The 25,580-nt window shown below is 35.5% G+C and overlaps 1 protein-coding gene, 1 long non-coding RNA gene, 1 other non-coding gene and 1 pseudogene across 3 annotated transcripts; 2 read left to right on the forward strand and 2 right to left on the reverse strand.

Moving 5' to 3' along the window:
• Positions 1-1,483: 1,483 nt before the first annotated feature.
• LOC110779663 (uncharacterized) lies at positions 1,484-7,002 on the reverse strand. The gene is made up of 7 exons (XM_056828436.1): positions 6,706-7,002; positions 3,363-3,523; positions 3,211-3,264; positions 2,863-3,048; positions 2,508-2,791; positions 2,178-2,416; positions 1,484-2,090 (listed from the first exon to the last, which is right to left on the reverse strand). The coding sequence occupies exons 2-6, from the start codon at positions 3,511-3,513 to the stop codon at positions 2,303-2,305; spliced, it is 789 nt and encodes a 262-aa protein (XP_056684414.1). The 5' UTR covers positions 3,514-3,523; positions 6,706-7,002; the 3' UTR covers positions 1,484-2,090; positions 2,178-2,302.
• Positions 7,003-10,021: 3,019 nt separating this feature from the next.
• Positions 10,022-13,111, forward strand: LOC130460839 (uncharacterized). The gene is made up of 2 exons (XR_008920988.1): positions 10,022-10,561; positions 11,369-13,111. It is a non-coding gene; the product is annotated as an uncharacterized lncRNA (long non-coding RNA).
• A 5,071-nt stretch (positions 13,112-18,182) lies between these two features.
• LOC130462166 (small nucleolar RNA R71) lies at positions 18,183-18,288 on the forward strand. Its single transcript, XR_008922303.1, has one exon. It is a non-coding gene; the product is annotated as a small nucleolar RNA R71 (small nucleolar RNA).
• Positions 18,289-20,720: 2,432 nt separating this feature from the next.
• The window catches only part of LOC130461711 (leucine aminopeptidase-like), a 67,022-nt pseudogene continuing 62,162 nt past the window's right edge, over positions 20,721-25,580 (reverse strand).

The raw sequence follows: 25,580 nt of genomic DNA on the forward strand, positions 1-25,580 counted from the left end.
GAATCGCCCTTAAGGTACTAGAATTTTCGGCACTTTTGAGCAAGATGTGTGTTTTAATTTTCTCTCAAAAAAAACTCACTTTTGAATACTTTGAAACTTCTGTTATAAATTGTGAGCCCTAGCCTCATATTTATAGCGGTATGGAAAGGGAATCGTAATCCTATTCAGATACAAATTAATCAAACCTAGAATCCTACAAGAACTCTAATTTAATTAATTTATCAAATAGAATTAGGAATTTAATCATTAACCGAACTCTGCATGTTTTAGGAAACGTGCACGAACACAAACACTTGCACACACACGCACGACAGCCACGATGGGCTTCATGCGTGCGCGCGAGCAGCAACCCACTCAGCGCCCGCGCGCGCTGTGCGCTGCGCGCGCTGTGCGCGCTGTGCGCTGCGCGCGCTGTGCGCGCTGTGCGCGCTGCGCGCTGCGCGCAGCCTGCTGGGCCTGGCCTTGCTGTTTGTGCGGCGCGCTTGGCTTGCTGGGCGATGGCCTGGCTTCGTGCTGGGCCTCGTCCGGCAGGCCTCGTCTGATGCTTATTCGTACGATGCGCTTCCGATTAAATTTCTGATTCCGGAATTCATTTCCGATACGAACAATATTTAATATTTCCGATTCCGGAATTAATTTCCGTTTCGAACAAATATTTAATATTTCCGTTTCCGGAATTATTTTCCGATTCCGGTAATATTTCCGATTCTGACAATATTTCCGTTTCCGGCAATATTTCCGATTCTGGCAATATTTCCATTTCCGATAATATTTTCCGATACGTACCATGTTTCCGTTTCCGGCAACATCTACGACTTTGGATAATATTTATTTTTCCGATACGATCCATATTTCCGTTTCCGGTAATATCATCGTTTCCGGAGTATTCATTTCTTGCCTGTGACGATCTTAGCTCCCACTGAAACCAAGATCCGTCGGTTCCGAATATTCATAGATAGAGTATCTAATGCCATTAGATACTTGATCCGTTTACGTACTATTTGTGTGACCCTACGGGTTCAGTCAAGAGTAAGCTGTGGATTAATATCATTAATTCCACTTGAACTGAAGCGGCCTCTAGCTAGGCATTCAGCTCACTTGATCTCACTGAATTATTAACTTGTTAATTAATACTGAACCGCATTTATTAGACTTACCATAGAATGCATACTTGGACCAAGGGCATTATTTCCTTCACATATATCCTTGCATCAAAATATGTTTAGAGGCAATAGCAAAAGTTGATTCTAAAGACGGTATACATTTAGGGGCAGACATATGGTTTTGCCTCGAAATATAATTAGAGGCAGTATAAACGATTGTTTCTAAAACGACGTATATTTAGGGGCAATCATTTAATTATGCCTCTATATATAATTAGAGGCAATATCTTATTTTTAAAGTAATGATATTTAGATGCATTCTGATATTGTCATAAAAGGGATTTAGTGGCAGGGAAAATAAAACTATTGTATTGATAAAATAGCAAAAGTAACCACCAAATTTCATAAGAATCGAATATTTATCAACTCCAATAATATTATTAACAATAAGAGAACCAATTGTTGTCCAATCTCAAACAAAAAAACATCTTAGAGCTTGCAACAACGAGCAAGCCCAAAACAAACAAAAACCACAAAAATAACATGTCTTAGAAGATGTCTGATTGGTATATTCGGATATTTCTATCACTCCTGACGATTTAAATATTCCCTAGGTTGGTGCATAAAAAAAGTCACTGAAAAGTCAAACCAAGTCTAACAAAACGGAAAAACAGCAGCAAGACAGCAGCATACAGCAGCTACAGCAGCACCATACAGCAGTTACAGCAGCTTACAGCAGCTACAGCAGCAGCATACATCAGTTACAGCAGCAGTTTACAGCAACAGCAGCAGTTTACAGCAACAGCAGCAGCAGTTTACAGCAACAGCAGCAGCAGTTTACAGCAACAGCAGCAGCAACAGCAACAGCAGCAGCAGCAGTTTACAGCAACAGCAACAGCAGCAGCAGCAGCAACAGTTTACAGCAACAGCTAAAGTGTATCCGGCATCTTGGTAAGATCGATTTTCGGTATATCTTGTACTCTTACCCTATATTATGTAAATTTAATTGGAAAATGAGAAGTAGAAAGATCGGGGAGGGATATATGGAAAAAGATTAATATTATACGTAATTACCTTAAACTCGTCTGATCCAAAGTACTCAACAAGCCATTGCAAGTCATCTTTATCAACATTTGGTGGCTTGTTTTCTTCTTTAAGCCTCTCCTCGTCAGTGCTCTCAATATCATGATAATCAGCTTTTAGTCTTGCACGATAATTCCTGTATTTTTATTCAAAGACCCCATGATGTACTTTTTCCTTTTTTCACGTTCCCCTTCATCTTGATCATCCTCAAGTCCAATATCAAATTTTTCCTTGCAAACAAAAGTACAACTCTTAGTAAAAACAAATAGGACACGAAAAATATATGAAAATTATTTATAACTAAACAAGAAAAACTTATACCAGAACAAGATCCCACATCTTCTCCTTATTCTCTTCTGGAATTTCTGAAAATACTTTCAACTTTTGAAGTGGGGCATTAAGAGGATCTCTAACAAGGGAGCCACAATAACTTGCAAGACAAGCTCTATTCACACCACTAGGTTGGCCTTTTATGTTGAAATCCACTTTTTTCTTCTCACCGGGTCTCATTTTTGCCATTTGAAGATTTCTTGTAGGACCTCTATGAGTGACGGTCTTGTATGTTTTCTTCTTTTTCTTGTTCGATGTAATACATGTATATATAGCTTAAGCTTTACTCAATACCATCGCAAATGAAGAAAAAATATTAAACTAGAGAGTATAAAATAAGTCATACCAGAATTATTCTCTTCCCCCTCCTTGTCAGCAAGTGTCTCCTCATCATGGTTTCTCAACATGTTTGAATTGATATTATTTTCTTGAACTTCTAAATCATAGTTTCTTGTCTCGTCTATATTGTTACCGCCTTCTTGATCTTCTAAAGCATTATCATTGTTCTCAACAAGTTGCCTCTCCTCATGCTCTAAATCAAACGTATTTTCATGTTAAGTATCAGAATATGCAGATTTAATACATGTTTTGAAATAAAATATTAACAGAATGATAGGTAGGGGGTGGGGTAGGGGGAATGTGCTGCAATTATTAATATAATGCTTATTTACCAAATAAAAAGATTAACGTATACCTCCATGGAGACTATTGTTTTGCCTATCCTTTAACACCCTTTGTCGTTGACGGTCTAGCAAACGTGAATTAAAGATTCGTCAATTTCTAATAAATGTGTACTTTAATCATATATGATGTAGCATGCAAACTCTAATGAGCAAATAAATTAACCTTCTTGTAAAGTTGATAGGGTTGCTTTAATTGTTTCCACTTCTATTGTTCCATGTGTTGCTTGTTTTTCCTTGTTCGATCTTGATCTTAATAACTTGGCAACTGACATCGGTGGAATAAATTTGTTTTTTCCCCTCCTCCTTGATCTCATTATTTTTGACCTGAAAAAAGAAATCATATAAAAAGTAAGTGTTTTCTGACATTTGATAAGCATACAGTTCATGGATGGAAAAGTTGACCAAAATAATAAATTATATTTTAACAAAACCATGGATGGAGTTGTGTCCATCTGAATACATGATTCCCTTCATATGCGTTCTTTGTTCTAAGTGATGGTTCAGGTTTTCCCTAGAAGGATAACTTTAGCATAGATCCTATACAGTTTCTAATCAGGAATGTAACCTGAAACAAGACCATAAAAGTGGGAATTCTAGTTTGATCACCAGTGTGGTGTGGTATTAGATTCAGAGAGAAGAGTTGCTATGAATTCTCAGTCATCAAGTACAAGTGGGGATTCAACAAGAACCGTGACAACAGTAAGTATGCAACCAAATTTAGAGAGAATAGTTGCTCTTAATTCTCAGTCAGCAAGTACAAGTGGGGATGGTGTAGGCTTCGGTGCTGTCATTCGGTCTGATGGTGGACAGGTTCTGGCTGTTGGTGTTAGGAAGCTCAAGGCGAATTGGGACGCAAGGTTGGGAGAGGCCATGGAAGCTAGGTTTGGGTTATGTATGGCTGCAGACCTGAACTACAAAGATGTGGAACTAGAAGGGGATGCACTTGACGTGATCAAGGCAATTCAGACACAGCAGTTTGGAAGAATGCCCACTGGGCTGATCCTTGAGGACACTACTATTATCAGTATGCAATTCAGACACAGCAGTTTGGAAGAGCGCCCACTGGGCTGATCCTTGTACTGGATACGGTACAAAAGGTGAGGGATTTGCTGCAGTGCCAGAAACTGATCGTTGCAAGCAACTGAAAGTAGAGATGAACGTGAATAAAGGATCAAAAGGTCAAGGATTCTCAAATCCAAAGTTTGAAATATTGGACAACTTTGACATTGTAAATTGATCATTAATTTTTGGATTATGGTTTAGAAATGAATATACTTATTTGTTGCAGATCGATGAAGTCCCTAGCTGACATCTGGTTGCACTGAGTTCATTGAGTCAGCTGAACAGATTCTGGAGAAGAGGAAAATGAACCAAACATTGCTGGCAAATCACAGTTTTTTGTTGGACTTACTTGAAATTCCTCAGCTTATGGACACGTATGTGGCTATAAAGTGGTAACTGTAGTTATCCTTGAGGGTACCCAAAGAGCTTATTATAAACAGCTTTTTACTAGATATGTGAATTTAGTGCAAGAATAGAAAGTGGTTAATTTCCCCCGAAAACAGCATATGTTAAAAAACATCACTTCCAGTTTTAGTTTCTCTTAACTGTATGTTTTTGTGTTTTTTTTTGCCCCTTTCATCTTTTTCTTTTTCTTAGAAATATGAGTCTAGGAAAAGAAAATTCTCTGAACTAAAGGGTTCCTTTATTTGGATTGAACATTGAATACGAGGCATATTTGGTTAGTATTTCATAGTGGCTTCTAATCAGTCTAATGTATTATGACAATTGAACCAGAATACAAATTTAATAGTGCAGTAGCAGTAGGTTGAGGATCCTATGTTTTCGTATTTATTAGTTTTTCAAAATCTTCTGCTGAAATAAGTATTCTGGTGTTTTATATTTCGTGTGATTAATATTGTTTCATGCGTGCGAGTTACTTTAAGTTTTCACTGCTTTCTATTCTGAGCAATTTGTGTTTTTTGTTCAACTATTCGGTGTTTATCTTATACTGTAGGACTTTTAAACTATGAAACGTTAATTTTTAGTCATCAATAAAAAAATCTGGAAGCTATCCCTGCTTTAATTTTTAATTTTCGGGTGAGGTGTTGAGGCCATTGTTAATTGATGTGAATCACCTTTTATGTTCAGATGTGTGAGGGACGGAAATTATGCACCATGCACCCAAAGTGAGAATTACGCTCCTAGTTTTCGTTCTGCACCAGTATGTCTTTGCATTGTCACAGTTGAGCTATTTAAAGAATCTTACTGATATTTAACATGATGTTATTGTGTTCTTTATCTTTTATAAAGGATCCCTGTCATCCAGGCTTTGGCTGCTGAGGTTAAGGAAACAACTCAAGCTATGCTTTCACAGCTTCTCCAGAAGCTAGATCAAATATTCAGGTACAAATAAATGTGCCAAAATGGTTTTCAGGTCAGCAGGGCAATCAAATACGGCCTTTCTAACCAAACTAGGATGGAGAGTCTTGACTGAGCCAAACAAACTGTGGTCTAGAGTCTTAAGAGCAAAATATTGCAAGGGACGTTGTGACATAGATATGTTTGAACCAAAACAAAATATGTCCAACGTTTGGCAAGGAATCACAGAAAGTGCAAAGCTGGTTTGTGAAGGATCAAGAACGGCAGTAGGATCACAGGTGGGTAACCAAAAAACCACTCAGGGAGTATGCAATTCATGAGATCCCTTTATTTCTGTTTTTGTTTTTAAACTTTGTTGCTCATAGTCCTAAACTCCTAAATACTTTGTGATATCTGTAGGAGTGTGGTTTACAAAGAACAGGTGACATTAAATCAGGCTGCAAGCGCAGATGGCAATATGCAACTCGGCTACCAAAACCAAAGTTCAAGTACTACGGTTGTTTCTTCTAGAGGAGTTTAGGTGCTTGCGGAGGTCTGTTGCTTTTATTTTTTGTTTAAGCCTTTTGGTTATTAATAAAATCACTTATTAATTGCCAAAAAAAAATCAAAACAACAAATCAGATCCGAACTCAACACAATTAGTACACAACTGAACATTACTCAGTGAAGCAGAACAAAAGCAATCAGGATCAGACTAGTACGCACATCAGAATCCCAAGCAACTACACTCCATCAGTCCCTACTTGTATGACTCATCTTATTCATTTAAGATTTTTATAATCTCCTACAGAAGCAATGATCAACAGAAACAAGCAAAACAACCTACTTTATGCCAAGCAAAATAACCAAAACAATGCCAAGAAAAACAACCAACAAAGTTGCAGATCAGTAAGTATGCAGAGTAGTAAGCAGTAGCAGCAGAACGTGAGTAGAGAAAAACATGGAGGTAAAGATTAAACTATCAGATCTTATCCTAGGAGACCCATTTCACACGAGCCAATTAGCCACGAAATGAACCATGAGAAACAGAATGAAGAGACTCGAGCGACTAAAGCACAAAACCCTGAATTCACGAATAATAAACACAAAGAATACGACAAAATAATCGAAATTACTGCAAATACCTGAATTCGTGCAAGCAAGTCGATTTCGTCACTCAGTTCCGAAGTCCACAAAATCGAGATGGAAGCTTTTAATCGTCAACAATTATTCTCTGTAAGGAACCAGTCGAATTTTCTTTTGTAGTTTCTGTATCCCAAAGAAAAGAAAAGAAAACCCTAATTGAGATTTTTTTGGAGGGAATAATTGTTGAAAATTAAAAAATTCCAAGTCGATTTTAAGAAATCAAGCAGAATAGAGAATTTTCTTAAAAAAAAAAATTACAACAAGAACAACGAGAATCGCGGAGGAGCAAAAGAGGAAAGTTCAGTTACAGTCAAGAAGATGGACGAATTGGTTTCCCTCAAAATAAGAATATAGAAGAAGTTAAATAAAATATCGGTTACAAAAGAATCGCAATAGTTACTTTGTCCCATTGGTTACCTCAACCTATACAAAGTTGTGCAATCCGGGTTCGATCCTGTCCTACGGTGTTTATTTTTTTCATTTTTGGTATTCATTTTTGGTATTTATTTTTGTCAATCTAATTTTGTTATTTTTGTTGTCCTAGTCCTTTACTTTTGACCTTTAATGAAAATTCTCATGTAACAATTCTCTTTACATATGATGGTTCGGTTTTAGATTTTTTTTTTTTACAATTTAGAATTAGGTTGGGTCAAGTGTTTTTTTTTTCATTTTTGGTATTTATTTTTGTCAATCTAATTTTGTTATTTTTATTGTCCTAGTCCTTTACTTACGACCTTTAATGAAAATTCTCATGTACCAATTCGCTTTACATATGATGGTTCGGTTTTGGATTATTTTTTTACAATTTAGAATTAGGTTGGGTCATAATGGAGTTGTGTCATATTCAATTTTGTTTGTCATATTCAATTTTTTTCACAAGATTCTGTTATGTTCGAATTATTTTGACTTATTTCAAACAAAAAAAAAATGCTAGATTTTTTTTTTGAGGGAAAAGTTAGGCAGGGATTATTATTGCAAATCAAGATCCGCTAAAGTAGAGATACTTTGCGGAAAAGAGTTCATACAAATCAATTCAGAATTACCCCGAGTATCCCCTCTTGCCACGAGATGGACTACCGTATTCCCCGCCCTCTTAACATAAGAAATCACAAAAACATTTAAGAGCTTTGAGATCTCACATATATCATCGTAAATTTTAAAAAAAAGCTAGATAAGTTCTGATAAATTCATTTAAGTTCAAACAATATTAATTGTTCATAAAAAAATAAGTTTTTTAGACATTTTTACACATAAATATGTTTAGTTCAGGCAAAATAAGTTTTTTTGAGATAAAATAAATTCAGATATTGATTCTTAATACCACATGCTCGTCAAATCTATCACTTTCGTGGAACAATGTATAACTTAATGTAGAATTAATGTGATTCTTAATACCACGTGTTTTGTTCACCTATGGCAAACTAAATACCCCCATAAGTCCATAACGACTAACTTAGTAAGTATTTAAGAAAGTAATTAACATTAACTGGCTTATTCGATTGATTAAATAAATTGACTTCTTCGAATGCATAGGATATGTATCGATTTGGGTCATTGAGCTCAATCAGCTAAGATAGATTTCAACCAGTTCATATGATTAAGTTTTAATGATGTAGATCGATCAGGCCCAATCAGATAAATTATATTTAGAAGAAGTTCAAGTATAATAATGTGAACATAGCGCACGCACAACTTAGTTATAACGTGCACTAGATTAAATCCCGTGCACGCGCGGATATTTTAAAATTATTATTTAACCATATTTTTAATAAAATATTTGTCCTCCTAAAACAAATACATAATTAATAAATTTTGAGCATACTCAGCCCCTGTTCTTTTTGGCTTAATTTCAGTTCCAGGACTTATTTGGCAGTTCAGTTCAGTTCAGTTCAGGAGCATTCAGTTCAGTTCAGTTCAGGAGCATTAAGTTCAGTTCAATTCATTTCAGTTCAGTTCAGGAGCATTAAGTTCAGTTCAGTTTTATTCAGTTTAATTCAATTTAATTTAACTTAATAATAATAATAATAATAATAATAATAATAATATTATTATTATTATTATTAATATTAATATTACTTATATTATTATTTATATTATTGTGTTATTTATTACTTACTTCCTCCGTCTTTTAATACTCGCAACGTTTGTTAGTTTCACGCATGCCAATGCACAACTTTGATCATTTATATCTTAAATTCTCTTTATGCAAAAATTATAAAAAGTTAATATTTTGAAAATACACATTGAGACGAATCTAACAAGATCCCACATGACTATGTTTTATCTTATATAAAAAGCATTAAGAATAGTCAAAGTAGATTATATGAATAGTGGCAAAAGTCCAAACGTTGCGAGTATTAAAAGACGGAGGAAGTATTATTTATATTATTATATTATTATATTACTTATTACTTATTACTTATTATTAATATTTATATTTATATTTATATTATTATATTACTTATTATTATTATTTATAACTAATTATTTATTAATAATTAATATAATTTATTATTATTTTTATTAGTTACGGATTATTAGTTATTAATTATTTAGTTATTAGTTATTAACTACTCCGTATGAATTATTATTATTATTATTATTATTATTATTATTATTTATCATTTATTGTAATTATTTAGTAATCAATTACAAAGTATTATTATTATTTATTATATAGTTATTTAGTTATTAATTAATAATTATTCTTTAGTTATTAGTTAACATTTATTATTATTATTTTTTATTTTTTATTTTTTATTTTTTATTTTTTATTTTTTATTTTTTATTTATTTTTTTTTATTTTTTATTTATTATTTATTATTAATTATTAATTATTTACTATTAATTATTTATTTCGGTATATATTCTGTTAAGTTAAGTTAGCTTAAGTTTAGTTCAGTTCAGTTCAATTCAGTTCAGTTCAGGAGCATTAAGTTCAGTTCAGTTTAGTTTAGTTCAGTTCAGCTCAGTTCAGCTCAGTTCAGTTCAATTTAGTTCAGTTCAGTTCAGTTCAGTTCAGCTCTAAAGAACAGGGCCTCATTTAATAGTCTAATATGAAAATTTCGTCCCACTACGTATTACGTACTTCATATTTTATAAGTTCATTATGCTAATTTAATTAAAGTATTGAGTATATATATTTTACATTATTGATATACGGACTTGACTAATATAATTCCAAAATAATTTTAAGCAAAGTATAATTATTATGTGGTATCTATTATTATCTTATTCTATAATCCAATATTCGTTTCTGAAACTGAATACCCACTTATTTAGCTAACTCCTAATTAGAAGCACTTATCTTATAATTTTTTAATTTTTAAAAAAATCTTAAAAAGACGTTTAACCCTCAATTTGCTCAATAGCGGGAGCCAAAAGCATTAAAAAGCGGGATTAAGTTTCAGATTGCGCGCTTCCCAAAATCAAGCGGGATTAAGTTTCAGATTGCGCACCTCCCAAAATCTCTATCTCCTCCCCCTATCCAAAACAAAAAAACACAAAAAAATAACACTCTCAACCGACTGCTACAGAAAAGATGAGAGAATACCCCAACTTCATCTGTTCAATGGCTAAACTCCCTACTTCGCAAATCTTTGCCAGATTTGTCGCAAAAATCACTTCAAAGTAAGCAATTAGTTGTGCTAATCAACCGGATGCACAGACAATTAGCAAATCCATTCCAAATAATCAAATCCATGGACAAGCACACAGCAAGAGCAATACTGCAAATACATGGCTTCATTTGTCAATTTTGCTATCAATCCATAAATTTTCTGGTTCGTCTTCTCCAAATCGACTTCAAATATGGAAATTTCTAGAAATTTACTCACTGCATCTGCCAATGAACAGGTAACTACTACCCACTTTATTTCTTTGGTCCAATTTGGGTATTAATCAAATTATTTTGTTGCAATCAATCAATTTCAAGTGCAATTGAATTCAATGGTAACCTGCTTGTAAATTTTAATCGAATTGGGTAAATTTAGCATATGGTTATTGCCGATTTCGCTTTTTTTTATCACGGATTTGAGCTGATTATTTTGCAAGTTAGTGTTTTAGAATGTTGGTCTTAGGGTTTAGGGACAATTCCAGTTTAGGTTGGTTGTTGATAACATTCCGGGTTACTTGTACTTTTGGGATTTTCATCACTCTGGCCATTGGTAATAGCTATTAGCCTATTAGGTCCACTTCTTGTAAGTTATGTCATATGTGATGCTTAGATGCTTTGCTGCTTTTGATTAAGAAGAAAAATGTACACAGATTCTAACTTTTGTTGTATGTGGAGGACTAGGTTTATATTGCTGCCGGTTCATGGCACCACACTAGCTAGGAATGGTATGTAATTTTATCAAAACATAGATGAGCACATTCGTTGTTGAAAACTCTTAGGTGTATGTTTGGGCAGAAAACATGGTCGGCTTGGATTTGGATATATCAAGAGCAGAGTGTTGTATATTTTCCGGATTTGAAGAATGTTAGGGATTATTTGAAAATTATGGAAAACCATGGAAAATATGGATATATGGTATGAATTTTATGGATTAGTAGATCTGTCCATGGTTCGTTATCCGTCTATTAAAAGCAAATTGTGCTTAATTTAATAGGTTTTTCAGAGCCTCTTTTATATTTTCTTAACTTATTTCCATTATTTTGCAGTGTTGTGAGATGTAATGTTTACTTGAAGGATGGTAAATGCCATGACTTGCTTTGCTGAGTGTTAGTGTCTGCTGCAAATTTTTAATTGGTTCAGGTTCATATCAATTTTGACCTCTTTAGGCGAAGGTTCTCAGTTCATTTTAAAGTAGCATATCTTTCATTAGCTGCTACCTACTCCTGGTCAAAGGTGATACAGTTTAAGCCTTTATCTCATCTTGTTTCTTTTGCAAGATACTGTCAAGTGGATTCTTAGTTTTGGATAATGGGGTCTTTGGAGTTATGGATGTCATGTAAATGTCACTCCATAACTGTGATTAAATGGAGTTATATGGATTTGAGGTAATAATTTGTAAAGGTTGCTAGCTTGACTTCTGACTCAAACCTTCTTAGTGAATATAGTTTGTTGTTTTCTACTAATTTGCAGTTGCCATTTCATTTTGCAATATGTCTTACTTCTTTGCAAACATTGTTTGTTGCTTGATCTTTGAAACTTACTGGAAATACTTAGACGAATTTAAGGATCTGATTGCCCACAGTTTCTCTAGACACGGACTATTACTCGTCATTGTTCAGTTTCTCAAAGTCTATCAAAGCTTTAGGAGTATCAAATTCCAGAACTGTGAGATATAGTTAGAGCTAGGACTGCACATTATCTCTTAATTTGTATATTTAATTATTAGTTTCCACTGCCTTCATGTTAATAATTTCCAATATATTTCAATCGTTTTACATATTACCAGGGAACCTATACTTGTGAAAGTAACAACACCGTCTACATTGATGTTGCTTAGATAGTCTAATAGATCATCAAACTGACGTGCCATAAATTTTTGCACCTATTTGCTCTATTTCCTACTGTTATGGTCTATCTTGTTGTAATTGGTGATATGCAACATCATTAAACTGAGAATATTAATGGGTGTGAAGATTTGAACCCAAGATCTAAAATTTACCACAAGAGCACATACCTTGTAAATTTAAAACAAAAAAGAGTCCAGGGGATCACATATTTTTGTCTGTTTATTAGTTTGTTTTATCTGTCCATGAAGCTGTGAATATGCTATTTTATGTTACTATCTGGAAAACTTCCTAATCAATATGCATTCTCCATTTCCCTTATCTTTTCCTGTCTTTGTTCTAACTACCTGGGCAGCATTGTTCTCATCAGTTACCACAGAAATCTGGTTTCTAAATGAGGCACCGTATCTTCAAGAGTTTTCAGAGTTGTGGTAGAATTCGACAGTTTGCTGATGAAATAGTAATTTCAGATCTTGCTTTATCTAATTCATCCTCTGCAATAACTCTACTAGATTCGACCTTCTTCCTTCTCCTTACCAAGCCTGAAGATACTGGTTTCTGCCACTGTAAGACCATTTTAGCATTATTTTTAGCTGCATAACCTCCAGCAGAAATACATGCCAATCGAATGAGTTTAATTCTTGCTCAAGAGAAAGGATGGGGGCATATCATTATTTCTTCAGATTGTAAAGTAGTAGTGGGTTTGAACCAAATTGAACCTCATGTTACGGAGCTTGCTAATATTATTTATGATTGCAGGGAACTGAGGCAACACTTCTCAGAGATTCACTTTCAGTTGGAGGGTAGGAAAAAGAACAAGCTAGTTGATCAACTTGCTGGTATTACACGCCAGGAAAGCATGGAGATGAACCAGATCATGCAACTTCGGGAACCTACAACTGAATGTTTAAAATTTTATTATGAGAACATCCATGATTGTAGTAGTAGTAATCTAGAAATTATAGCGTAATTTTAATGCTTTCAGAACTTTGCTCAACTTTGCTCTCTCTAGAGACTTTATTGTAGCCCGTACCTTTTCTTAATTAAATTGCTGCCCACTTTCGACCAAAAAAAAGAACTGCATTATTAAAAACAAAGTTTATACATGTTACAAATCTTGGGTCTGTTTGCATAATCAACAGGTTGATGGGTGACCATTCTAGAAATTTAGTGTCATTTGATTATTCCTATAAAATATTTATATTACACCATTTTCATTTCAATATTAGAGCCTCTGGTTGTAGCTAGAAAATTGCGTTTTAGAAGTCTCAAACAACTTGACAACATGAAGTTAAAATAGAAAATTTGTTCGGCCAAGCAAATAATTTGCTTGAAATAATCCGATGATGGTTGATTGACAAGTGCGACACATTTGAATATCAAGCTACTAACTAAACATTGTGGTGTAAAGTTTTCAACTACGTGAAAATGTAGTAGATTAAAATTCTATGTGAACTGACAAGCTATACAAAATAAGCTTACCATTGTACCTCAAAGTGGAAATATAAATTTACGGATATAGATAAATCGATGTTTTGTCAATGGTTGGCTCAAGACATGCCGAGTACTTCGCATATATGTACTATTTGTATATTTACAATTAAGTTTATGGAACCCTTATTTTTTTGAGGGGGCATGGAGTATAATAGGTTGGTGAACAATATTGAAATAACACGAAATATCCGTGCATCGCACGGGGTAAAAACTAGTTTTTTATTACAGCTAAAAAAATAATAATTTAAGGACAATTATAATTTCACTGATGTTAAAATATTTTTTAAAAGCAACCATTACTTCATTTTGCTAAAGATACTTTTTAGGGGTAACTTAAATTTCACTGATGCTAAAAAAAAAGGTTTCTTAGGCAAACGTTATTTTAATAATGCTAAAAAGTACTTTTTAGGGGAAACTAAATTTTAACTGATGTTAAAAAGACGTAATAGAGGCAACTCATATTTTCTGATGTTAAAAAAAAATGTTTTAGAGGCAACCATTATTTCATTAATGGTAAAAAGTACTTTTTAGGGGCAATAAATTTTTAATTGATGCTAAAAAAGAAGTTTTAGAGGCAACCATTATTTTCTGATGTTTAAACAAATAATTCAGAGGCAACCAGTATTTTCTGATGTTAAAAAAGATGTTTTGGAGGCAACCATTATTTTGTTAATGCTAAAAAGTACCTTTTAGGGGCAACGTAAATTTCATTGATGCTAAAAAAAAAAGTTATAGAGGCAACCATTATTTTCCGATGCTAAAAAAATGTTTTAGAGGCAACCATTATTTCATTAATGCTAAAAAGTACTTTTAGGGGCAACGTAAATTTCATTGACGCTAAAAAACTGTTGTAGAGGCAAATATTATTTCATTAATGCTAAAAGGTACTTTTTAGGGGCAACTTAATTTATTTTGATGCTAAAGAAACTTTTTAGGGGCAACCATTATTTTATTAATGCTAAAAAGTACTTTTAGGGGCAGGCTAAATTTCACCGACCCTAAAAATAACTTTTAGAGGCTACCATAATTAACTAATGCTAAAAGGCACTTTTAGAGGCCATAAAAAATGAATTGCCTCAAGGTGTTGCCTCTGTATCTAAATTTTCTTGTAGTGATCACCAAAAGTGTAGAGTTCATGTAAATTGAGAAATGAAACATGCATAATTCATCTAGACAATTAAGGAATACTCAAATAATCAAACATGCATCATTAATCAACCAAAAACCACAAATTTCAGAAATTTCTAAAACAACATGAACATGGTATAAATTGGAATGAAATTGAAGAATTAAGGGAAAGAAATCGTCACCACAAGCAAAGGAAGTAGCAAGAAACAATCCCAAGTAGCCACAAGAGCTCCAATTGCACCAAAGTTCACAAATTGAAAATTTCTTCAAAAACCCTAACTTTTGGGAGGTTTTACAAAATCTGAAAAATTGGGGATTTAGGGATTTGAATGATGAAGAGTTTGTGAATGTGATGAGTTGAGAGTGAAATTGGTGAGAAGAAATGAGTAAGATTGATGGAATGATGGAGTATGAGAGTAGAAGAATGGAGGTTTTGAGCTTGAGAGAGAGAGAGAGTTCCGAAAAGAGAATAGAAAATGAGAGGAAGTGGCTGGCGATTTTCAAATAAACTGAATCAGGAACTGCCCCCGCAGGCTTGTGCGATCGAACAGAAACAGCTGTTCGATCGCACAAGTGCTGTGCGATCGAACAGAAATGGCTGTGCGATCGAACAAGAGTTGTGCGACCACACACAACTACACTCGACCGCACACAGAAATTTGAAACATTCTGCCTCTAAATTCAATTTTGTGCGATCGTGGTACAGAACTCGACCGCACAAAGGCACCCCTGTGCGATCGAACATAAAGCTGTGTGATCGCACAGGACCCAATTTTGCAGGATATTGCAAGCCTTCCACCTTAAAACAAAAACAAAGCTAAGAAATGAAGGTTAATACACAAAAAAAAACTAAAATTAAATCTAAGAGTCAGACAACCGGGTTGCCTCCTGGGTAGCGCTCGTTTAACGACATCATCTTGACGAATCCCCCCAAAACTCATGGGGGAACAAAAGATAGAATGCCTCCCGGTAGCGCTCTTTTAGCGTCACTAGCTTGACGAGACCCCCCAAAACTCAAGGGGGGTCAAACACAACCAACTCGGGATCATCACAAGTCAAAAAGCTCCTTTTTGCCCCTTTGGGCTCAAACCACTTACCTAAGCCACCACTCATAGAGGTGGGATCAAAGCAAATCCCCTTAAGCTTGTGTTTGCCTTTCTTGGGCTTCTTGACCGGAGAATCCTTACCATGAGGAGACGAAGTTTCTGCTCCAACATCATCTAGACCCATCCCGAAGATCTCGGGAATGGTTATCACATCATCAAATGAATCACCTAACACCAAGGAGTTCACAAATACCTTCTTCTCCTTGATGTTTTCCCTAGCAAGCTTATCATCAAACTTAGAAACACAAGAGTCGTTAGAAATGTTAGCATAATGATGTTCAATGCATGCAATAGTGTCTAACTTCATGCAACTTTTCTTCTTGGAACAACATTCATCATCAATAGGAAGCTTAAAACTAGCCTTGGCATCTCCCGCCTTCAAGGTGATAAGACCACCTTGAACATCAATGAGAGCACCCACCGTGGCCAAGAATGGCCTTCCTAAAATAATAGGGGTGTGGGCGTCTTCATCAATATCCAAGACAATGAAGTCAACAAGAAAAGTTAACTTCCCTATCACAAGGGGAACATCATCAACCCTACCCAAAGGGAACATAACCGAGCGATCGGCTAGTTGCAAGGACATAGGGGTAGGGATGAGATCACCAAGACTAAGCTTCTCATAGATTTTGTAAGGCAAAATGCTTGCGCTTGCCCCCAAATCGCAAAGAGCGTTATCAAACTTCAGCTTTTGGATGCTACAAGGAATCAAGAAACTCCCGGGATCCTTGAGCTTTGAGGGAAACGGGCTCAAAATCAAGGCACTACAATTCTCCATGAGATGCACGGTGTCCTTGGGTCCACAAGTTCTTTTGCAACACAAAATGTCTCTCATGAACCGAGAATAATATGGCATTTTCTTAAGTGCCTCGGTGAAAGACAATGACACATAAAGATTACTAGTAGTGTCTAGAAACTTGGAGAATTGGTCATCTAGTTTCTTTCCGATAATTCTTTGAGGATAGGGGAGAGGAGGTGTAGGGAGAGGTAGAAGAGTAGCCTCCGTTGGCTTTCACCATCAATCACGTCATCAACGTGAGACTTCTCTTCCACCACATCACAGTCCGTGGACTCATTTCCCTTATATCCTTCTCCCCTAGAGCTAGGAGATTCAACAAGCTTAGCACCATCATCTAAAATCTTCCCACTCCTAGTCATGACCGCATACATTTGCTTAGGAGCTTAACCTTGGGGTGGGAGACTAGTGTGCACTTGTTGTTCCTTGATGGTGCTAGCAAGTTGTGCTAATTGAGTTTCAATCATTTTCAAGTGAGTGTTGGATTGCTTGAATCCATCCTCAAACTCCACGAACGACTCCATAAAAGCCTCAAGGTTAGACTTTAGAGGCGGGAGTGGTGGAGGTGCATTGCCATAACCCATAAGATTTTGAGGGTATTGATTGCCATAGGTCCTTGGCCCATTGAATCCGAGAGGAGGAAATTGAGAAACACCATATTGTCCTCCCGGGTTCGACGGATAGCCCCCACTAGAAGCACCCCTAAATTGCCCATAAGGATAGTTGTAACCCCCTCCACCTTGATGGTTAGGGTTATAACTACTTTGATTGTATTGAGTTTGATTGCCAAGACCGTGAGATTGAACATAGGGTGCTTGGCCTTGATAGCCTTGCGCCCTATAGTTACCTCGGCCTTGACTATCATACCCACCTCCTTGGCCGAAGCCTTGGTAGGATCCATGCATTGGGGGGCCTCTAGGTGCTTGCCTATTAAAGTTTTGATTCGGGGGGCCATCATATATATCTAGGCCTCTCATTCATAGAATTTTCATATTCCACATCAAAATCAACTTCATAAGAAGGGCCATAATCCACATATGAAACATTATGCGCCAAAGGACACATATTAGGGAAATGCCCATACTCATGACAATTTTCGCAAAAGGATGTATCTAAAGGCATAGTGTTGTAGGAACTCACCTTGCCCTTCCCCTTAGTGAGAAGAGTAGCCGATGGTGGAGGAATTGTTGATGGTGATGGAGGTTGACTTGGAGTGCTCTCAAGCTTTTATAACCTTGAGCTAAGCTTCTCAATGATGCGCGCTTGCTCAATTGCATAGATTGACCCTTTACCATCCTCACCTTTTCTCTTGCAATCATAGCTCCTTGTTCCTACATGCCATGCTAGGTAGTTTTGCACGACATCCTCTATGATCTCCTCTATTTGGTCCTCCGTCTTGTTCATTATAGGACCACCCGCCCCCGCATCAAGACTTATTTCGGAGGTAGGGCTCAATCCCAAGTAAAAAGTTTAGAGGAGGAGCCATTTAGGAATCCCGTGATGAGGGCACTCCCTTTGATATTCCTTGAACCGATCCCAAGCCTCAAATAACGACTCATCCCGCTTTTGCTCAAATGATTGAATCTTGTGACGATACTCCGCCGTCTTCCCATGAGAGTAGAACTTGATTAAAAACGCGCTTGTCACTTCATTCCAAGTTCGAAGTGAGTTTGGCTTGACCTCCTTGTCAAGCCAATTGCTAGCACGTCCTAAGAGAGAAAAGTGGAATAGCGTCAACCTCACATAATCGAAAGTCACTCCATTGTGCTTAATGGTATCACAATAGTGCTCGAATTGCTTCAAGTGCTCATGCGGTGATTTGCTACTCTTACTGCAAAATGGATGACTTTGCACCAAATTAATCAATGCGGGCTTGATCTCAAATTTTTTTGCATTGGTAGTCGGGGCTTGAATACCACAAGTCGCCTCAAAGGCTCCCGAAATACCTAGGTTCTTAACCGTAAGAGCCCTTCCTTCCATGGTTGGACTTGTTGACTCTCGTTCCGTAGCTTCACTCAAAGTTCCGAATCAATTGTAGCTCAACGAACGGGTTCGGATACGCCCCAAGCTTCGCAAAGTCCTCTCTAACTCAAGGTCGAGAGGGTAGAGAGGCCTATGACGAGTTCGACCCCTATCTTGCATACAAAACTCAAACAAACCGTGAGCAATGCAAAGGAAATCTAAAGCAAAAAAAATGAAATGTTTATGTATTTTCTATGGTTAAACTAGACCCAACTTGACTAAAAAAAACAACTGTTCCCCGGCAACGGCGCCATTTTGATAGAGGTATTTTCCGTCGTTGAATTAATACACCTTTATCAAACAAAATTTGTAAACACCTAACTAACCGGCTATATTTACTATAGCGGCAAGCATAGGGATCATCCCAAGGAAACAGAGTGAAGTGAGTGCAATTGTTAAGCTAGTTTAGGACAGAGTTTTGAGATTGAATTATCGACTACAATTCTAAGCTATCAAACAAGTTCTTGCAAATAAAGGAAAGCGTTAGGGAATTGGGGATAGACTAGGGTAATCGGGGAAGGACAAAGGCTAATCACACAATTACGATGTAATGACTTGACATATAGGAGAAAAGCTACTATTGACGAGCTCGCCACCTCTCGGATAGAGCGCGCTAAATCCTCTAATCTAAGAAAAGCTCTCGCATGATCTTAAGACTAGACAACTTGCAATTGAGACCTACTTTTCACATGCATCATAGAGACCCACAATCTCTTGCCAAATCAAGATGACACACTCCAATCAAATCCTAATTAACTAGCATTTGCAACTACTAATTCATTAGTCATGGAAATCCTATCATCAAATCAAATTTAATCACATCAATAATCAACAATCATCCTTCAATTTCCCCCAATTTAGCCCTAGTTTCACCCCTATCCCTAACTAGAAACTACTCACTACTCATGATTTTGACTAGGGAAATCAAGGATTCAAAGCAAGTAGACATTGAATTGAAGGATTGAATGCAAGGAATCAAGAAACTAAGAATTCAATTGAGAATCAATGGAAAATTAGAATCAACAAAAACTAACATCAAAGCAATTGACCAATCAAGAAAATCAAGAAGAATAACAAAGCATAAAAGATTGAATTGAAATTGCAATGAGAATCAAAGAGTTGAAAGAGATTACAAGTTGAAGCTTCCTCCAATGGTAGTTTCTCTCTCCTAATCCAAAGCATGAAAATCTAAGAATTCTCTCTCTAATATTCTGAAAACTAATTTGGAAACTCTAAAATAAATTGTTATTGAAAATAAATCGAAAAAGCTATTTATATGTTTCCTCAAATAGAAGCTAAAATTCAAATTAACACAGCCCGCGTCGACGTTCGGTCGCACAGACCCTCAGTGCGATCGAACAGGAAAAACTCATGCGAACATACATAACTTATATGTGAGCAAACGGAGCGAAGACTGATTTCCTTCGTCATGTTCGACCGCACAGAAATTCTGTGCGATCGAACAGACCCGATTTAGCCAATTTACCAAAGATCTTCAATGTGGTCACACAGTAAAAATGTGTGGGCACACAAATCTTTTGTGCGGGCGAGTGAAATGATGTGCGATCGAACACCAAAATTGGGGACAATCTGCCTCAAAATTCCAATTTGTGCGATCGTGGTATAGAGCACGACCGCACAAGGGGTACTTGTGCGATCGAACACAAAGAGCCGTTCGGTCGCACAAATTTGCATCTTCCTTGAGTCCACCTCTTCTTCACTGTTCGGGCTCACAAAATATCTGTTCGGTCGCACAACGTACCCCTGTTTTTGCTCCAATCCACTTGGTTTTCCATTATATGCCACAAGATTCACCTATAATGCACAAGATGGAAAGAAAACATAAAAATGCTATAAAAAAACTATAAAAACTACGAAAAATCATAATAAACTAACATGAAATCCTAAGCTAGGAGCGATATAAAGAAACACACCACCATCCTTTGTACCTTAAATTTCCATCATCATGGATCTTAAAATCGTTTCCTTTCCTTGCAAAATATTTTCCTTAATTTTGCTCTAACTTTACATCTCCAGCTTGATTCTCCTTAATCTCATCAAATATTGATGGTTGGATAGTCAATGCATTCATCATTCCCTCCATACATTCACCATTCATGATCTCCATATTCAATCGTTGCATATTCTTGCACAGTTCGTTAACAACTACTAACGCACTCACACTATGACTTGATTTCCTACTCAAGGCATCTACAACTGCATTGGCTTTCCCTTCGTGATACTGGATGGCTAGATCATAGTCCTTAATTAACTCCAACCACCTTCTTTTACGCATATTCAAATCCTTTTAGGTGAAAATGTACTTCAAACTCTTATGATCCATGAATATCTTACATTTCACACCATGCAGGTAGTGTATCCATATCTTTAATGAAAACACTATGAATGCTAGCTCTAAGTCATGGGGTAGGGTAATTAGCTTCATACGGTTTCAACTGCCTTGATGCATACGCAATAACCTTCCCGCTCTGCATCAATACACACCCTAAACCATTCTTTGACATATCACTATACACATCATATCACTAGGAGAAAAAACCTCAAGTGCTTGGGGTAAAATGCCATCAAGTGCTGGTGATTATGACCCTATCACTTGAGGGTGAAGCACTTTGTAATATTTCAAGTGCTTGGGGTTGACCCAAGCACTTAATATGTTAAGTGCTTGGGGTTCCAGATACACCAAGCACTTGACATGTTAAGTGCTTGGGGATTACGAAAAACCCCAAGAACTTAACTTGTGATTTATGGAAAACCACAAGCACTTGACATGTTTACTGCTTGGGGTTTAAGGAAAGCCCCAAGCACTTGACTTGTGAAGTGCTTAGGGTTTTCCAAAACACCCAAGCACTTGATATTAACAATATTTTTTAAATAAAATCTGCTACTATCAAGTGTTTGGGGTATCAAAAAAGAAATTACCCCAAGCACATAATATTCATTTTTTTTTTGTAAATTTTGCTAGGCCCGTACTACTTTAGCACAATATGTTGTAGCTAAAAAACCTGTACCTACACCAAACAACCTCATTCAACCACAACATATATACTATATACACCAATAAACATGCCCTTAGCTCATCCATACACCATTCAATAACACAAGTGAAAAAAAATCAAAACAAATATCAAACAACGGGTTAAAACATATTGTATCTAAATTGATTAATGGAAAAAGGTAGCTAACTACAGTATTAGATTCTTTATAATGCTAAAACCGCGATCAATCAAAGACATTCATTAGTAATAAATCGTGCCAACTTGTCTCAAACACATTTGATTTCATCAGTCGTGAAGGAACGCTCCCTTGGTTTGTTCATGAATACCTATAATCAAAGCCAACAAAAAAATACATAATAATCTAGTGAGAGTTATGAATATTGTAAAATATAATGTAAAACATTATTTTAAAACAATAATTGAGTTATATGAACAATTTTGACTTAAATGGCCGTTTTCGGTTCCAACTCTTAACTAATGAACCTAAATAAGTATTCCAAACCCTTTACACGTTTGATATACTTAATATTAGGATGACAAGATTCATTCTCATCTACTTTGGTCAACTTATGCACATTTAAGGCTCATTTGAACGTTATACGACATATTTTGACTATAATTGTTGTTTTCGCTCCCAACTCTCAACTAATAAACCTAAATACGTATTATAACCCCTTTACATATTAAATATATTTAATATTAGGATGATTTGACTTATTCTCATATACTTTGGTCAAGTTATGCAATTTAAGACTCGTTTGATCGGAATATGTCATATTTTGACTATAATTGTTGTTTTCGCTCCCAACTCTCAACTAATGAAGCTAAATAGGTATTCTAAGCCCTTTAAATGTTCAATATACTATATATTAGAATTATAAGGCTCATTCTTAACTACTTTGGTCAACTTATGCAATTTGAGGCTCGATTGATCGTTATATGTCATATTTTGACTATAATTGTTGTTTTCGCTCCCAACTCTCAACTAATGAAGCTAAATAGGTATTCTAATCCCTTTACATGTTTAATATACTTATAATTAGGATTCTAAGACTCATTAGCAGCTACTTTGGTCAAGTTATGCACATTTAAGGCTCGTTTGATCGTTATATGACATATTTTGACTATAATGGTCGTTTTCGCTCCCAACTATTTAGTAATGAACCAAAAAACGTATTCTATATCCTTTACACATTTCACATTAGTATTAGGTTTCCGAGGCTCTTTTTCATCTACTTCGGTCAAGTTATGCACATTTAATGCTTGTTCGTTATATGACATATTTTGACTATAATGGTTGTTTTCGCTCCCAACTCTCAACTCATGAAGCTAAATAAGTACTCTAAGCCATTTAAATGTGTATTATACTTAATATTAGGATGATTAGACTCATTCTCATCTACTTTGGTCAATTTATGCAATTTAAGGCTCGTTTAATCGTTTTATGTCATATTTTGACTAAAATGGTCGTTTTTTATTCCAACTCGTAACTAATGAAGCTAAATAGGTATTATAAGCCCTTTAAAAGTTCAATATACTTAATATTAGGATGATAAGAATTATTCTCAGCTACTTAGGTCAACATATGCAATTTAAAGCTCGTTTTATCGTTATATGACATATTTTGACTATAATTTGCGTTTTCGCTCCCAATTCTTAACTACTGAACCCAAACAAGTATTCTAAACCCTTTACACGTTTAATATTATTAGTATTAGGTTTCTAATACTCCTTCTCATCTACTTTGGTCAAGTTATGCACATTTGAGGCTCGTTTGACCGTTATAAGACATATTTGACTATAATGGTTGTTTTCGCTCCCAAGTCTCAACTAATGAAGCTAAATAGGTATTCTAAGCCCTTTACATGTTCAATATACTTAATATTAGGATGCTAAGAGTCATTATCATCTACTTTGGTCAAGTTATGCAATTTAATGCTAGTTTGATCGTTATATGTCATATTTTGACTATAATTGTTGTTTTCGCTCCCAACTCTCAACTAATGAAGATAAATATGTATTCCAAGTCCTTTACATGTTCAATATACTTAATATTAGGATGATAAGACTTATTCTCAACTAATTTTTTACCTGTTAAAGACTTCTTCCTTTTGAGATGATGAGAGAAACTTCTATAATATCCCCTTCTAAAGTTTCGAGGAACTCCAAGAACAAATTTTTTTTTATCAACCAAATTCAAGCAATCACTATTTGTTTAAGCCTAAACAGAAGCCTAAAATCAACTGCGGAAAATACTCGAGAATCGAAAACGTGACAGCAGCAAAGATGAAAGTTCTATAATCTGCATCAGAAGCCACATATTCGACATATTATATTTCTGCAGTTTATTTTACTCCTTCCTAAAGATGACGAAGATACCTCCAAAGGTTCATGAAACAATGAAACTAAACTAATGTATAATCTATAGAGTTGCATAACTATGCTACAGTGAATAAACAAGAATCAAATGGGCATCTCTCATCTCACCAAATTCAACATTGATGGCTGGTAATATACGCCCAATATAACAAATGAGCTACTAATATAAGCAAAGAATAATTTTGCATGATAATCATAAGAAACAAGTAGATAAAAAAAGACAACATAAATTGTCGAGAACAAGAAAAAATGCAACCTGTGACGCTTTAACAGATTTAGGAAGAAACTTAAAGTACAGTTCCCATTCCTGCCCTCCCTAATCTGCAACTTCATCTTCCTTTGGCATTCGCCCATTTCTAAACTCATACACAAGGGAGACAATCTGAGTATAAAGCTTGGATTATGGTGCTAGAGCATCAGGCGGAATTCCCGTGCCCTCAGTCCACAACTCTAAATTGATCTCTTTCTCTATCCTAGGGATATTTTCTTTCAAGAAGACCAAGAAGGTCTCAGTATCAATTGACTGGAACTTAAAGTTAGAAATATACTTTTTAAGGAACTCATCAAGTGCAGGTCTTGCAATCTGCACATTTATATTGGAATAGTGCAGATATTCACCAATTAAACTGTGTACACATGAAAAGTGTTATAGCATAATCAACTAACACACTTGCCGTTCTGATATTCTAGTAAGAACACACACAAGAGGGGGGGGGGGAATTGTAATTGGAACTTTGTTAAAGTTTCTTGCGAAACTTAGAAATAATAAAGAAACTGAGAACCAGAGAAACAAAAGAAAAAATTTGAGAAAACTTCTTGACACGTATCAAGAAGAGAATTCTTTTATATTATAGTAATACCTCGATTACAATAACTCTCTAACACGAGTTCCTCTCAAACTCGTGTTCCTCACAGTAACCTACTCAGATTACAACTCTCTTTTCTTCTCTTTCTCTCAGACTTAAACTCTAAGTCTTTACAGGATAACTCTATCCTCTCTAATCTGAAAATACAATTCATGTTTTAGGACTCTAGATATTAATAAGCTTAAGTGTATATAAAGAACTTTAGGAACTTGGATTAAACTTGGACACAAACTTGTTTTAAGGAAAACTCTTTAAAACGTTTTAGGAATGCAAAGCTTTTAGAATGTTTGTGTGTTTTTCCAAAAAATGTTTTGGCCTTATATAGAGTTTTTTCCCTAGGGGTTGTTCCCTTCAAAAACTCAACTACCAACTAACAGCCACTTTGTTTGTCACGTCCCTTGACTTGAGGAACAAGGGAAGACCACTTCCCACTCAACTTTCTCAATCGCTGAACGTGTTTAAGACCAAGTCAATCACCCATGTTTTTCTTAAAATCCGTTTGTAAATTTATCAAAATATTTAGGAGAAGTTTTAGGAATATTTAAACTGTTGTTTATTTAGAAAATAAGATTTTAGGAAAAATCTGAGTTTTTATTAAACGCAAAG

The sequence above is a fragment of the Spinacia oleracea genome, chromosome 5, assembly GCF_020520425.1.
Source record: "Spinacia oleracea cultivar Varoflay chromosome 5, BTI_SOV_V1, whole genome shotgun sequence".
Classification (NCBI taxonomy): domain Eukaryota; kingdom Viridiplantae; phylum Streptophyta; class Magnoliopsida; order Caryophyllales; family Amaranthaceae; genus Spinacia; species Spinacia oleracea.